The sequence below is a fragment of the Ambystoma mexicanum genome, chromosome 2p (assembly GCF_040938575.1).
Source record: "Ambystoma mexicanum isolate Mex_15411 chromosome 2p, UKY_AmexF1_1, whole genome shotgun sequence".
Classification (NCBI taxonomy): domain Eukaryota; kingdom Metazoa; phylum Chordata; class Amphibia; order Caudata; family Ambystomatidae; genus Ambystoma; species Ambystoma mexicanum.
The window spans coordinates 1047477121-1047489745 of record NC_090923.1 but is presented as its reverse complement, the minus strand read 5'-3'; the positions used below and the strand labels follow the sequence as shown (position 1 = coordinate 1047489745).

The 12625-nt window shown below is 43.8% G+C and overlaps 1 protein-coding gene across 1 annotated transcript in view; it reads left to right on the top strand.

Annotated features, from left to right (window-relative positions):
• CDCA5 (cell division cycle associated 5) overlaps nt 1-12625 on the top strand; it is a 156362-nt gene that overhangs the window by 43786 nt on the left and 99951 nt on the right. Inside the window, exon 4 of the mRNA XM_069644941.1 lies at nt 1463-1501. Within this exon, the coding sequence (XP_069501042.1) occupies nt 1463-1501 (39 nt within the window). The remainder of the gene's footprint in view (nt 1-1462; nt 1502-12625) is intronic.

The following is a 12625-nucleotide window of genomic DNA, read 5'->3' as shown; positions in this document are numbered from 1 at the left end:
TTTAAAAAATAGATGGGCAACATAAAAAAAAATACTAGCATTCTCTTTTTTAAAACTTCCTATGTAAAATTTTGAGCTATTCAAGCTCAAAATTCGCAAAAGCAAGCACATGGGCGCATCCATTTTGTGAAATGGATGCCCTCCTGTGCTGGCTTTTGCGGCACTAATGAAAAAAAAGCCAGCCAGCTGCAGTAAACAAAAGCTACCACTTGGTGGAATTCCCTTCATTAGTGCTGTACGCGGAGGACGGGGACCGGAGACCAGAGCAGGAAAGCTGCAGCTGAATCTTGGTAAGTGCTATTTATTTAAAAAAAAAAAAAAAAAATAAGCACTAGCTGGGGTTTTTTTTCTAAGTTTTCCGGGCTGGAGGAGCCCGGAAAACTTAGAAATAAAACCGCAGCTTTAAAAACGTATTTATGTTTGCGGTCGCTTTTGAAGCGACCGCAAACATAAATACAACGTTATTGTGTTGGAAAACGCTGCAGTTTTTCTTTCCAAGTTTCTCAGGCTCCTCCGGCTCGGAGGAGCCTGAGAAACTCGGAAAGAAAAACCGCAGCGTTTTCCAACACAACCGCGTTGTTTCTGCCTGAATCTGCTTTCCCATTTGGGGCTCTCGGGCTCCGAGCCCGAGAGCCCCAAATGGGAAAGCAGATTCAGGCAGAAACAACGCAGCATTTAGCATTTCCCATTTGGGGCTCTCCGAGAGCCCCAAATGGGAAATCAACCGCAGCGTTTTCCAACACAATAACGTTGTATTTATGTTTGCAGTCGCTTCAAAAGCGACCGCAAACATAAATACAACGTTTTTAAAGCTGCGGTTTTATTTCTAAGTTTTCCGGATGCGCCCATGTGCTTGCTTTTGCGAATTTTGAGCTTGAATAGCTCAAAATTATACATAGGAAGTTTTAAAAAAGAGAATGCTAGTATTTTCTTTTTTTTTTTTTTGTTGCCTATCTATTTTTTACATTTTTTTACTAGACCATGCCTTTTAAGCACTTTTTGGAAAAAATATTCATTCCCGCAGTGTGAATGTACCCTGGTAAAATTGCACTCTTAAGTTGAATTTTCTACTGAAGGATTTCTGTTGTACAGCTCTGACTGATATTAGTTGAATAATAACTTGTCTTGAGTCCATTCATCTGCATATTGTTTCATCAAGTACATTAACTGGGAGCTGTATTTGTCATCGTTTATCCTGGCAGGGGCTAAAAAGTTCAACGTTTTAATTCTAGGTGTAACTGCAGAAGTAACAAATTTAGTATTGTCAATCTGAACTAACCAACTCTAACAATATCTCTACCTGTTTTAACAAATCCTCAGAAGATACATGGCAGAATGCAGTAATTGATTTTGAACAATAGCTTAGTGCACACCAGTTTTGCAATCCCAAAATACATAGTATGCTCAGAAAAATATTTCCCATAGTGTTAACCTTGCTCCTATTTTGTTTTCTTTCTTACAGCCTTTGCATGTTTTGGCGGAGTCACGATCTAGTCCAAGAGTGAGTAAATCACCTGCTTAATCTCCCTGTGTGAGTGTGTAGCCCAGTGTAGTGTAACACTGCAAACAACCTTTTCTCTATGCATTCTCTTTGTAGAACACTTTGTGATGTGCCTTTACAAGAGTAGAATCGATCCATTGTTTTTTGTTGTTCCCATATTGATTTCATTAACTTTTTTTGGTTGGTGGCAGGTAGGAACTTAGACTCTGTGAGGGGTCAGAAATGAGAGGCAAACACAAAGTTGCAATGTTTTCAACATTCAACATTTTATTAAAATAAAAGGGTTTGGATAAAGGCCTTTCTGTCCTATCCTAAAGAATTTCCTTGCCTAGGAAATCGAAACTAAAATCAGTCTGTCTCGTCGTCAAAATTAGGCAAACTGTCCTTGTGTCCAAAATGTATTTTACCCAGACACTAAAAATGAACAAAAGGTGCAAGGTAAATGTCTGCTTTAGATTCAGCGAAAAGTGTGCAAAACCCAAGTATGTAAATCCAACAAAACAGGCCTTGCATCCAGGGGAGGATTCACTTCCCCTGAACTGTTTCAGGCAGAATACTGAAAATATTAATTTCAAATAATGATTTGTTAAGATTGGTAGAAATGTCTCTTTCACATAACACTTTAAGGATGATGAAAAGTGTCTTTTCCAAGCAATGGCATTTTAAAGGATGGCAAGTGTCTCTTCTACACAGTAGCTTCTTAATGATGGGCTCCTGGTGTACTCTTACCCCTCTGACCTACTCTCACCCCTCTGATCTACTCTCCTGTCAGGTATCTTCCCCTAAAGGCTCACTGCCTGATGTTAGTCTTTCACCAGGTGGTCTTATAATATGTTATCTTTCAGTTCTCTTAAGTATAACCGTTTTACTCCTTCACCGTTTTATACTTTATTAGCTCAAGGTATTACTTGTTTCAACTTCCCCCATATTGACAATTCCTATATGGAGACTTGTTCAAGGTTTATCAACTTCGTTGTTAGCATTCATTGACTTGTGGCAATATTTGTTCCAATCCTCCCCATATTGATATCTCCCATATAAAGACTTCTACAGATGTTGCCTTTCAACTTCTTCATTGATGTTAATTTTCTTATGACAACTTTTACTCCAGTTTTCCCCATATTGACATCTCATACATGGAGACTTGTGTACATTCTGTCTTTCTATATTACTTTGTTGATATTCAAAGCAAAGTTTCCAATTGTTTGTACGCCACAAGGTGCCCAATACCTCTGGGCAGACTCGCTGGTGTTTGGCGTTTCCGACACGTGGCGTATGGCTGCGGCGAAGTCCTTGCTTGGGGAAAGCGTTCCTGCTCTGCAGATGCTCTTGCTGTTCACCCGCCGCTTGAACTGCTCTTCTTCAATGCGGCTGCGTCCCCGACAGCCTCTACACTGGTGCCGGCTCCCCTGCGTTGGTCTTACGGCCCCCACTGTGCTTCTCCTAGTCTCGTGCTTTTCCGATGGGAAGCTCCTGCCTCCTTCAGCAAAGCTCTTGTGTGTCTGCTTTAGGTTCTGCTTCCTGATTTGCCCGCTCTACATCTCTCTTCTCCAACTTCACTTCTTACTTGAAGAGGCACACCATTGTTAACTGTCCTGCACAGCTGATTTCATTACAACTATTCGGCACGTTTAGGTTGCTGTTTCTTTTAATCCACATTAACTCCTTCTTCCTGGTCTCAGTACTTGAGGTTTTATGGGAGTTTGAGTTTTTAAAGTTGTATTTCTTTGGATCGTTGTTTAAATCAAAACCATCAGAAACAGGAGGTGTTATGTGTTATGTACATACGAGGTGTGAAAGGTATCTTGTCTAGGGTGTTTGGCAACAACGGGTTTAAGGTTTTACAACTGGAAGGGTTTTTATAATGACAACATGCCATCAGGAATTTAGGAATTATAGGGTGGTCTTCACGTGGTAGGGAAGAATACTGCCTCCCTCCTGATGGGGTCACCACTTCTCCCCGACAGCCATCTCCTCCCGTGTGATCCTTCCTCATAATACCACCCCTAGGGTCAAGATCAGGTAGCGCAGCCGTCCCCTGGCTGCATGGCAGGAGATCTCAGGCCGGGGATCAGTGATGACACCACTGGAGTAATCGCAACACTGTGGCATGCTCCTGCATTCAGTATGGTGAGTTTTACAATTAGACAATGTTCCCTTTGTGTGAAAGGAAATTGATGAAGCCTTATGTAGTGTTTGGTAAGTTTGACACTAGTGATTGGTATCCTCAATGTTTTAATGGGACACCTTATTGGAAGCAGAGCTTTCACTTTTGTTTGCTCTGTTATTTTGTCTAGCCGTAAGCCAAATACCGAAACGAATGCTCAACCGAAGATTCTGAGCAGGATTTGCTGCTGCACATTTGTGGTGCAATTTTGTTCCAATTACCTTACAACCTGCTGCTGCATAACCCTCTGTTTTTTTTTAATGATTTACAGCACATTTTGACTCGGTAACGGGTACTTGTCCAGTTTCGCAAGAACTTTTAATACATTTCAATTCAACCATGAACTTTAAATTCATACAGTCGAACAAAATGTCATTTATTTCATTTGTTTTTCCATAATAAAGGTTTTAAAAGCCTTTCAAAAGAAAGTCTACACTTCGATTATGCTCTTTTGGTCCAATTGCATGCTGCATCATATCCCAGCGTTTATCTGCACATTCTTCCGTGCCCCAGTAGACATTCTGCTTGTCTGCAGCACCTGGTCACCACTGGAACCGTTGCAGAAGAACTGGAGATCATGACTCGGACTAAAACGTAATGCAAGTTTGTCAGCTATTGGTGATCTACCGTGAATACAGGCCTATCCAATGAAGCCACATTCATAATCTTTTGCCTATTTGCAACACCAGGGGTACTGCAGCATCACGACCGGGTGCATCAGGAGCCAGTTGTCCTCTCCCATTCATTAATGTGAGACTCTCTTGTGGATTTCTAGGTACCCTTGAGATCCTAGCTAATATACTTGGGTCACAAATCATCGGCCAGATACTGGATGTTCAATTTTCCCATAAGTCTTGTCTCCAAAATGTCAAAACACACTCCTATCAATGACGACTTAGCAGTAATCTACACCGAAATTTCTTCCCAGAAGATGGTCTATTTTTCATATCATCAATCTTCTAATGATATTGCACTGTCCCCTAATCCCCATTGTCATCTGTGAGTTGCCCTTCACTGCCCAGCTATCTTTATCCTAAGATGAGCAAGCATGCAGGGAAACGCCTGTTGTCTAACCTTGGGTTTGTTTCCTTGGACCTCTGTCCATCCGACCAGAACACAGGTAAGAGGAAATAAACCACTCTAATCAATGATAGCTAAATGGAGCACCACCTATATCTGTTGCAGTGTACGGCATGCTTTTTGTCCTGTTTCATCTGTTTGTTCATCCTCCCATTGGCAGCAGTGTTCTCAATTTATCCTTATTCATAACTGCTTGGATATTCCTGTTCCAGAAGTCATACACTTTTGAATTGTTCCGCAACAGTGTTAACCCAGGAATATTTTTTTCGAAGTATTTAAAAGCTTATTTTATTTGTGATCAGAATATAACCATTCTTTAAAACTGAATAAATGGGTATTTCTTTTATTTTATATTTAAATCTGTAAGGGAAGTATGTCTCCCACAATGCTCTGCATCTATGACCTATCTTCAATTATATAGAGGCTTGAACTGAGGCTTTGCTTTTTTTCCCCTTAGAAAATGTAGCTTTCTTGGAAAAACGGGGCTTGACATCCTCTGTTTTTAAGCTTTTGCTGAGTGGTGCCATGAAATCTGACTGATACCCAGAGGAAATAGTCCGTCAACTCATCCTTTGCCTGCTGTATGACCTTTTCCCTCCAAGTAGAATATGCCTAATACCCTCTTAAGATCTTTGCAGTCTCTGGCCCAGCATTCCTCATGTATCCTAGTACTTTTCCAGCCCTGATCCATGCTTCAACCAAGAGGTGTTTCCCCTTCTAAAGATGCAGCAAAAAGGGACACCAGCCCACCATTGACTGCTTTGGGTATTCAGAAACCTAGACCCAGTCCACATCTGAATCATTGTGTCTGTTGCTGGGCAGAATGTTTGGCCAGTGGCTGTCTATGGTTGGACGTCTCCTGCCAGTTTGAATCGTGCAGATCCTTACCATTGGTGGACGTTATGGTGACTCCAGTTCAAATCCTGGAAAAAAGGTAGATTCCACAGCCATTCTGGAGATCTTCGTAGGGGTCCTTGCTCTAATAATGAAGTTGAGCTTGCTGAAGACCCATCGATGACTGTTGCAGCTGACTGGCTGTCAGTCCTATGGAAGCCCTGCTCCTCTCTCCTGATCTGAAAGAGGACCTTGTTCTGTGCTTCCACCCCTGAACTGATTGGAGCAACATTTCCCGACCCCTGAGCGAGGATCCCTAACTGCTGAGTTTTCTGGACCACCCTGTGGACTGACCTGCTTGTTCCTGGATTAGCTCGCTGCAGCCATCGCCATTGCGAGTGCATGAACTTAATTTATCTCCAATGTGTGCAAGAAGACAACTGCCCTCCAGTTTCAGCCTCCTACACTGAAGAGAAGCTGTGCAGAGCCTGCATCTTTTGTTTATCCTTCAGGGATTGCATGTCACTGCCTTAATGCTAGTGGCTCTTGCTGAATCATGCTTTCCTTGACCTGGAGGTCTCCTGAGGTAGTCAGTCCCTTGGAAGTCTTTATCTCTTCGTGCCAAGGGTGTTCAGTTGCACAGCCTTCAAACCTGTATCAACGGAGCCTGAAACACGTACTAGCCGTACCCAATCCCGCAGCCGAAACTGACCTCTGCACCTGCAGCCCCTGGACCTTCCTCAACCGGACACATCAATGTGGGCCCCGCAGATCTAGGAACTCCTGAAAGGGTGAAAGGGGTCCTTGGAAGATTCTGACTAAATGGAGGTGGGGATAAGTTATACTACCTATCCCTGTACCCCTGCCCCCTCCCCCCGCCAAAGGGGTCCTCATCCTAACTCTCCCTAGCCTGACTATCATTGGTAGTCTGGTCAAAGATCCCTCCACACCCCCATTGGGAATTGCATTGAGTGGTGGGACTGGGGGAAAATTCTTCTGAAATGTAGTTGACTTTTGAACACTTGCAACATGTGGTCTTTGTGGTAGCTATTGTCACAATCCAATAGTAAACCCATCTGAACAGTGTGCTTTGTTGATCTGGTGACGTTTGAGCAGCAGGCATTGTTCCCGATCAGGGCTGGACTAAGTGCTAGGACCTTGTCTTTGGTTCACCTGTAGGTTTTCTTTCTAGATTAATTACCTGTCTTTCCTGTTCAACATAATAGGTTGGCCTCTCAGAATCCACTCCCAGGGTTGCAAAAAAACAATGCCTGATTTTCAGACCATTATTTAGTGTGGAAAAAGACGGGAATGAGTGGTCAGCATAAAGATTCTGCGATGACATTACACTGTAGCACTTCTAAGGGTCCAAATAAACTCCTAGCAAAATCCCATTCGGGGGTTCAACCAGGTTCACTCCCCATACTGATGAGGAAGTGACTCGCAATAAAACAGAAGCTGATATGGGGATGGGCCTTTAATCACCCTAACCCGAAACAGGCCCACCACTTAAGAAGCCTCTACACCGTTGTACATAAAGCAAATTTATTGTAGAAAAGCTCTGGGGAGCGGTTAGATGGTGTTGCAGGACCAAACTAAGCCAAGCCTCAACAATACAACATCAGTTGGCAGCTTATATACCTTTTGCAACCATTTTAAAACACTCCCAGATATTTTATACCATCCACTCCCCAAATATGATTGGACATCCCAACTTTTCCCAATTCTTCCATTTTCACTGGCCAGGCTCATCTTCATTATCTTTAGATCATATTCAAACCACCTGTACTTTGGATTCGTTGTAGTATGTCATCACGTCCGTAAATGGTTAAACATTGGTATTGAAAGCATAATTAATTGCTAGTAATAACCGGCCTAAGGCCTTTAACTTTTAAGTATGATTGCACATGGTCCTGCTGATGTATTTTGGCAACTAGAGGAAGGTCTGCATGAACAGGATTTTCTTTGAACTACAGATTGCGATCTGCATTACAGACTCCTGGTGCCTAAAAAAGACCACCTAATTCATGCAGCCACATGCACCCTCTGATGACCTGGAAAAACCCTTCACTGTCAGACCCTGGCCTCTGGCCTCATGTTTATTACCACAAAACAAATGACTAACCCCCTTTATAGATTTATGGGCAAGAAAAACATCTGTTCCCTTGCGAGGACTGTAAAACTTGCCCTGTTCGTACAACCTTCTTACTAGGTACCTCATTCTCTTTTCCGTACAACCTTCTTACTAGGTAACTCATTCTCCTTTCCGTCAAGAATGTCCCTGCTACTTAGAATAGATGTGTAATAGCTAACTGTGGAGAAAATCACCCCAGTGTGTGGATTTGTGTTGCATTTGCAGTTTTAATGTATCTTTCTACGTGCGTGAAGATCTAATATGTATACATTCTAGATGGTAACACTAAAAGTAACGTATAATGAACTCCATTCCAGTCATATGGATTTGCAACACTACCTTAGTTTGCCGCCATCCCCCTGTCCTCAGTATGTTGTCTGCAATATGAATTCCTCGTAATAAAGGGGACCCTCCTTGAACACCCCGACATTCCCCCCTTTAGTTAATATTTGAACTAACAAATTATAATCATCTTCTTGGGGTACATCTCTACAACCATCTCTCACCCCGGTCTCCATATGGGCATATTCCTCTGCTGAATCAACCCAACTCATCCCCCCAACATTTCCGCAATCTATCTGCCGCTCCACACAAACATGCCAATTTGGTAGAGGAAACAAAATGGCTTCAGTTTGAGTACCCGTATGGGAATGAAGTGGTGGCCCTAGCCTTGGACAGGGTTACTATAATCATGGCGGCACTTGTTGGTACCTGGCCAGAGCAACAGCATAGGATTAATTGGCAGGAAAAAAAATAGAATAAGTAAAAAGACAAAAAATAGGCATCAGAATCTTCACACCAAGGCTCAACCAGGGAGGTACCCACGAAAATAGTAATTCCATGAGTTGTTTGTGATCCCAGCCTCAGTTTATGCAGAGCAGCAATAGTTTTGGTGAGTGTGCCCTTCCCTGTCATTGGGAGGCACAAATGTACAGCAGGTACAACCGATTTTCTTACATACTCGGCCCTCCATTGCTGTCAAGAGGTTGAGTAGGTCCCGTGTTAAGAGCCTCGGTGCCCGTAATTCTTCCTTAATGGCACTAAACGTTGACTTGGAAGTGTTCACAAAGAGTTCATACCTGGTCACCTGGAGCCATTTGGCATTTGCCGCTGCTTGGATGTCAGGAAGGAGGTAAAAAATGTTTTGGTGTGGCTAATATTGATCAGGAATGTCTGCTTAGGTGTGTGATGCTGCTGCTGAGCGGTAGTTTTACCTTTTCCTTCGTTTTAATTGTCTGGGAATTTGTCCATTAAACATAGTATCTGATTTGTCTATGTATGGTGTTGAAACTGACGCAAGGCGCACCGGTGACAAAGGGGGCACAGATGTAATTTCGGGCATTGGATGAGCCAAATTGAGGTGCTCTTCAAAGATCACAAGGACTGGTACATTAAGGGTAGAGACTACACACACCTCACCAGGATAGAGGCAATTTCCTGTATGTCCTCTGTCTACAAAAGTTGTCGAGTAGGTCTGCCGTACCTCAAGCAGCACATAGTGTTACTGCAGTTCCCATTCGTGCCAACTTGCACCGCACCATCAGGTAAGTGTCTGTATCTTAAGTTTTTTTCTGGTTCTTTGAGCCACGTCAAATACTGCAAATGATTTCTCCATACTGTCTCACACTCTTGTTTATTTGTGCCACCCCTTGTTCTGAGAATCCCCTCATTCCTCTAGCTCTGCAACTATTCACCCCTGGGTGCCATGCTCCTTCCAAGATCAATTGGACTCTTTGAGTACACCTAATATTGTTGTGCTCTGCCCGCTTGGCCATTAAACAACCATCATCACTTGGTATGGTTTATGCTGTAATTGACTGCCCTTTAAACTGCCTTCAAACCCTACACATGTCTAAGTGCTCTAGACATAGCATTTGTGCTACCTCTATCTCACTTGGGATAAACACCCTAGGAACGCCAGAAGCATGGGGGATGAGAGAGCAGATGGAGCAATATCCTATGAATCCCCCTCTCCCCACTTTCCTCATATGGCCATATCATATTTTGTCAGTTGCGAAACCATGTGCATTCACTATGGGATTTAATTATCATTATCGAAAAAATCATTATCAACATTTCTTTTTTCTCTTAACATTTTCTCCTCAGACTTCATAAGGTTAGATAATTTGGATTTGTTTCCAGTGGTGCTGTTTGGCAACTTAAGACATGATGGCCCAAGGACCAAAAAAACCACAATAACATTGTTACACAATTTACAATCTTAAACCTTCCTTTTCTTATACAAACATTATCTAAACTCCAGATCTCCATTCACACTCCCTTTGTACTGAAATGAATGGTGAATCCCTTGGGCATACTTAACTTCTGTGCCTGCTCCTGTGTAGGCGTAGGGTTGCTGGCAGTATCCCTTCGAGTGTCTTTCAGGGAAGTCCAACTCTTGTTGCCCTCCACCTTCACGGCAGCCGGAGTCGCGTAGACCACTGTATGTGGCCCATGAAATCACTGCTCTGTCCAGCGATTCATGAAGGAGCAGTTACAGAGGTCCTCGGGGAGCTGTCTTGTACTACGTCCGTAGTGTCTCTGTTTTCTCTTGTTGTCTGTTGGTGAGAATTCAGAACCTGAGAAGATGACACTTAACACTTTTCGTACACATAGACCAACTTCAAGCCACCTGAAGAATGGACAAGCCATGACAAATATTAGGTATCTGAAGTTACTGCACCTAATTATCATGTCCACAAAATCGATGTAGAACTCCTTGAATGGATCAGAGGACCTGGGCAAGATCCCGCCCCCCCCCCTCACCGACCTCATGTTATTTCTGGGATTGAAGTCCTTGCACACTACACAATTCCCTACAAATCTGCTTACCTTTTCTTTTAAGTTGGGGATAGACCAATCCTTCTGGAGCTCTGCTACGATTTGTCGTTGAAGTATATGGCAGGTAATGTAGTTGCTCTAGGGCCAAAAGAAGCAGCTTTACTGCCTTCCTCGTCACTTCCTGTCTCCAAAGCAAATCTGTGGGTGAGAGAACAGACCTCTCTTTTTCCAGAGCTCCTGTTCTTCTCTAGGGGCTTTCCCTTGTATTTCTAGTATCTGGAGCACCGACTGCAGTGTACGGGCTGGTAACTGTACTTATTTGTACACGATTTCCTCTTTCTGGGAATCTGTGAAAGGAAAATACGCCATTTCAACGCCTTGTCTGCAGCATCATTTCCGAGAGCTATTGAATTTGTGTGGTTAGTATGGGCAGCACACTTCACTAGACTCATCTCTGCTGGCAAGGTTAATGCTTCAATCGGCCAAGATAGCAGCGCAGCATGCTGGACGGGGGATGAGAAACCAGGTGTCTCACGCACTAGTCTATGCAGATCTCTCGCTCAGGTGGCCAGGACACGGCCATCGCCTTTGGATCCAGACCCTGGGGGTGGACCAGTGCGGGACCATCTACAAAAATCACCATCCCTCCTTCCAGACAATCCTCTTTCGCATTTACCCTATCTTCCTCTTCTCCCTCATACATGGTACAATCCTGATCCTGAACAATATCCTTTGTTTTACTGTGACTGGCTGAGGGGTCTGTTTAACTGTGGTAGCTCTCTGGCATTTCCTTCCTTCCTGTAGCACATCAGGCTGAAATAAAAACTCAAATGATTTCGCCAGGCCTGATTTCTGATCCCCGGGATCCAACTCAACAAAACCATCAGCCCATAAAGAAACTATGCTGCGTGCACGGGAACCCCCCCCTAATCGTACTGTCGCTACAATAGATCTGAAAACGCGCTGCATAGCTTACCGGACACAACCCTTTGAGCATACCATACCTTCCTGCGTGAAGACAATCGACATCTGCAACTTGCTCAGGATGTCCTTTCCCAAAATATTTGCTGGGGTATCCGTACAATACAACAAAGGGGCTGATACATTTTGATTACCCACCTTGATATGAAGATCTTCAGTATAAGGAACCGACCGTACAGCCCCAGAGAATCCCTGCATGTGCATAGTTTTGCCTGCCAAGAGGAACTCCTTTTCCTTAATGCAAGACTTGGTAGCTCCTGTGTCAACCATGAATGAAAACGTTTGGTCACCAACCTGCACACCTATCCGTGGTTCCTCTTCCGGATTGGTGGTAATGGACAGGACTGGACACATTGGGGATCCCTGTCGGCTGTCCTACACCTGGTACATATTGGCAGCTGGGAGTTAAAAGGGATTCCCCTGAGGCGCACTACACTGGAGTGCGCAACTCTTCATTGGGGTAAAGGATGGATTCTTGTCCCATGTCTGCACTGATGCTTGTGCTGGCATGGTTGGTGGGATCCCAAAGGTCTGTGCAGGTCCAGTGGCTGTGTTCTGTTCAACCTGTGCCTGTTGCAATTGCACAGAACCTGGGTCATATGGCAGGGTCGGGCCTGCATCTGTTGAGCTCCCGTGGTATAGTACTTTGGCCGTTCATGACAATCCCGTGACATGTGCCCCAACCTTATGCACGACCAACACTGAATCCCATCAGAGCTCCATAATTATTTCCTGTTGGCCCATTAAACTGGGCACCCCCACTTACGAACCCACCAAATGACCTACTTCCCCATGGAAATCCTCCTCAGAAACCCTCTCATTGGCCTTGGACCGGGAACATTCCTGTCCGCCCAACCCTGCCTCATACCCAGTACACTGTCACTGTTGTCCCGTTTTCCTCTGTTGTTTCTCCTTAGAATTTGTAATTACTGCCCCTTCTAAGCAACTCTTTGCCAATTTCTTTTGGACAAGCTTAGCCTCTGCTTTTGCGCCTGCTCTACATTCTCCCACTTTTTCCTTTCTTCGCTTGCAAAATTGCACAATGTGTGCCTGACTTTCTGCCCAACCCTTGGCCTCATCCCTACTATTTTATCTAAATCGTGCTAGACTTCCTTTGGGAAGTCCCTTCAGCATTTGGTAAAAAAAT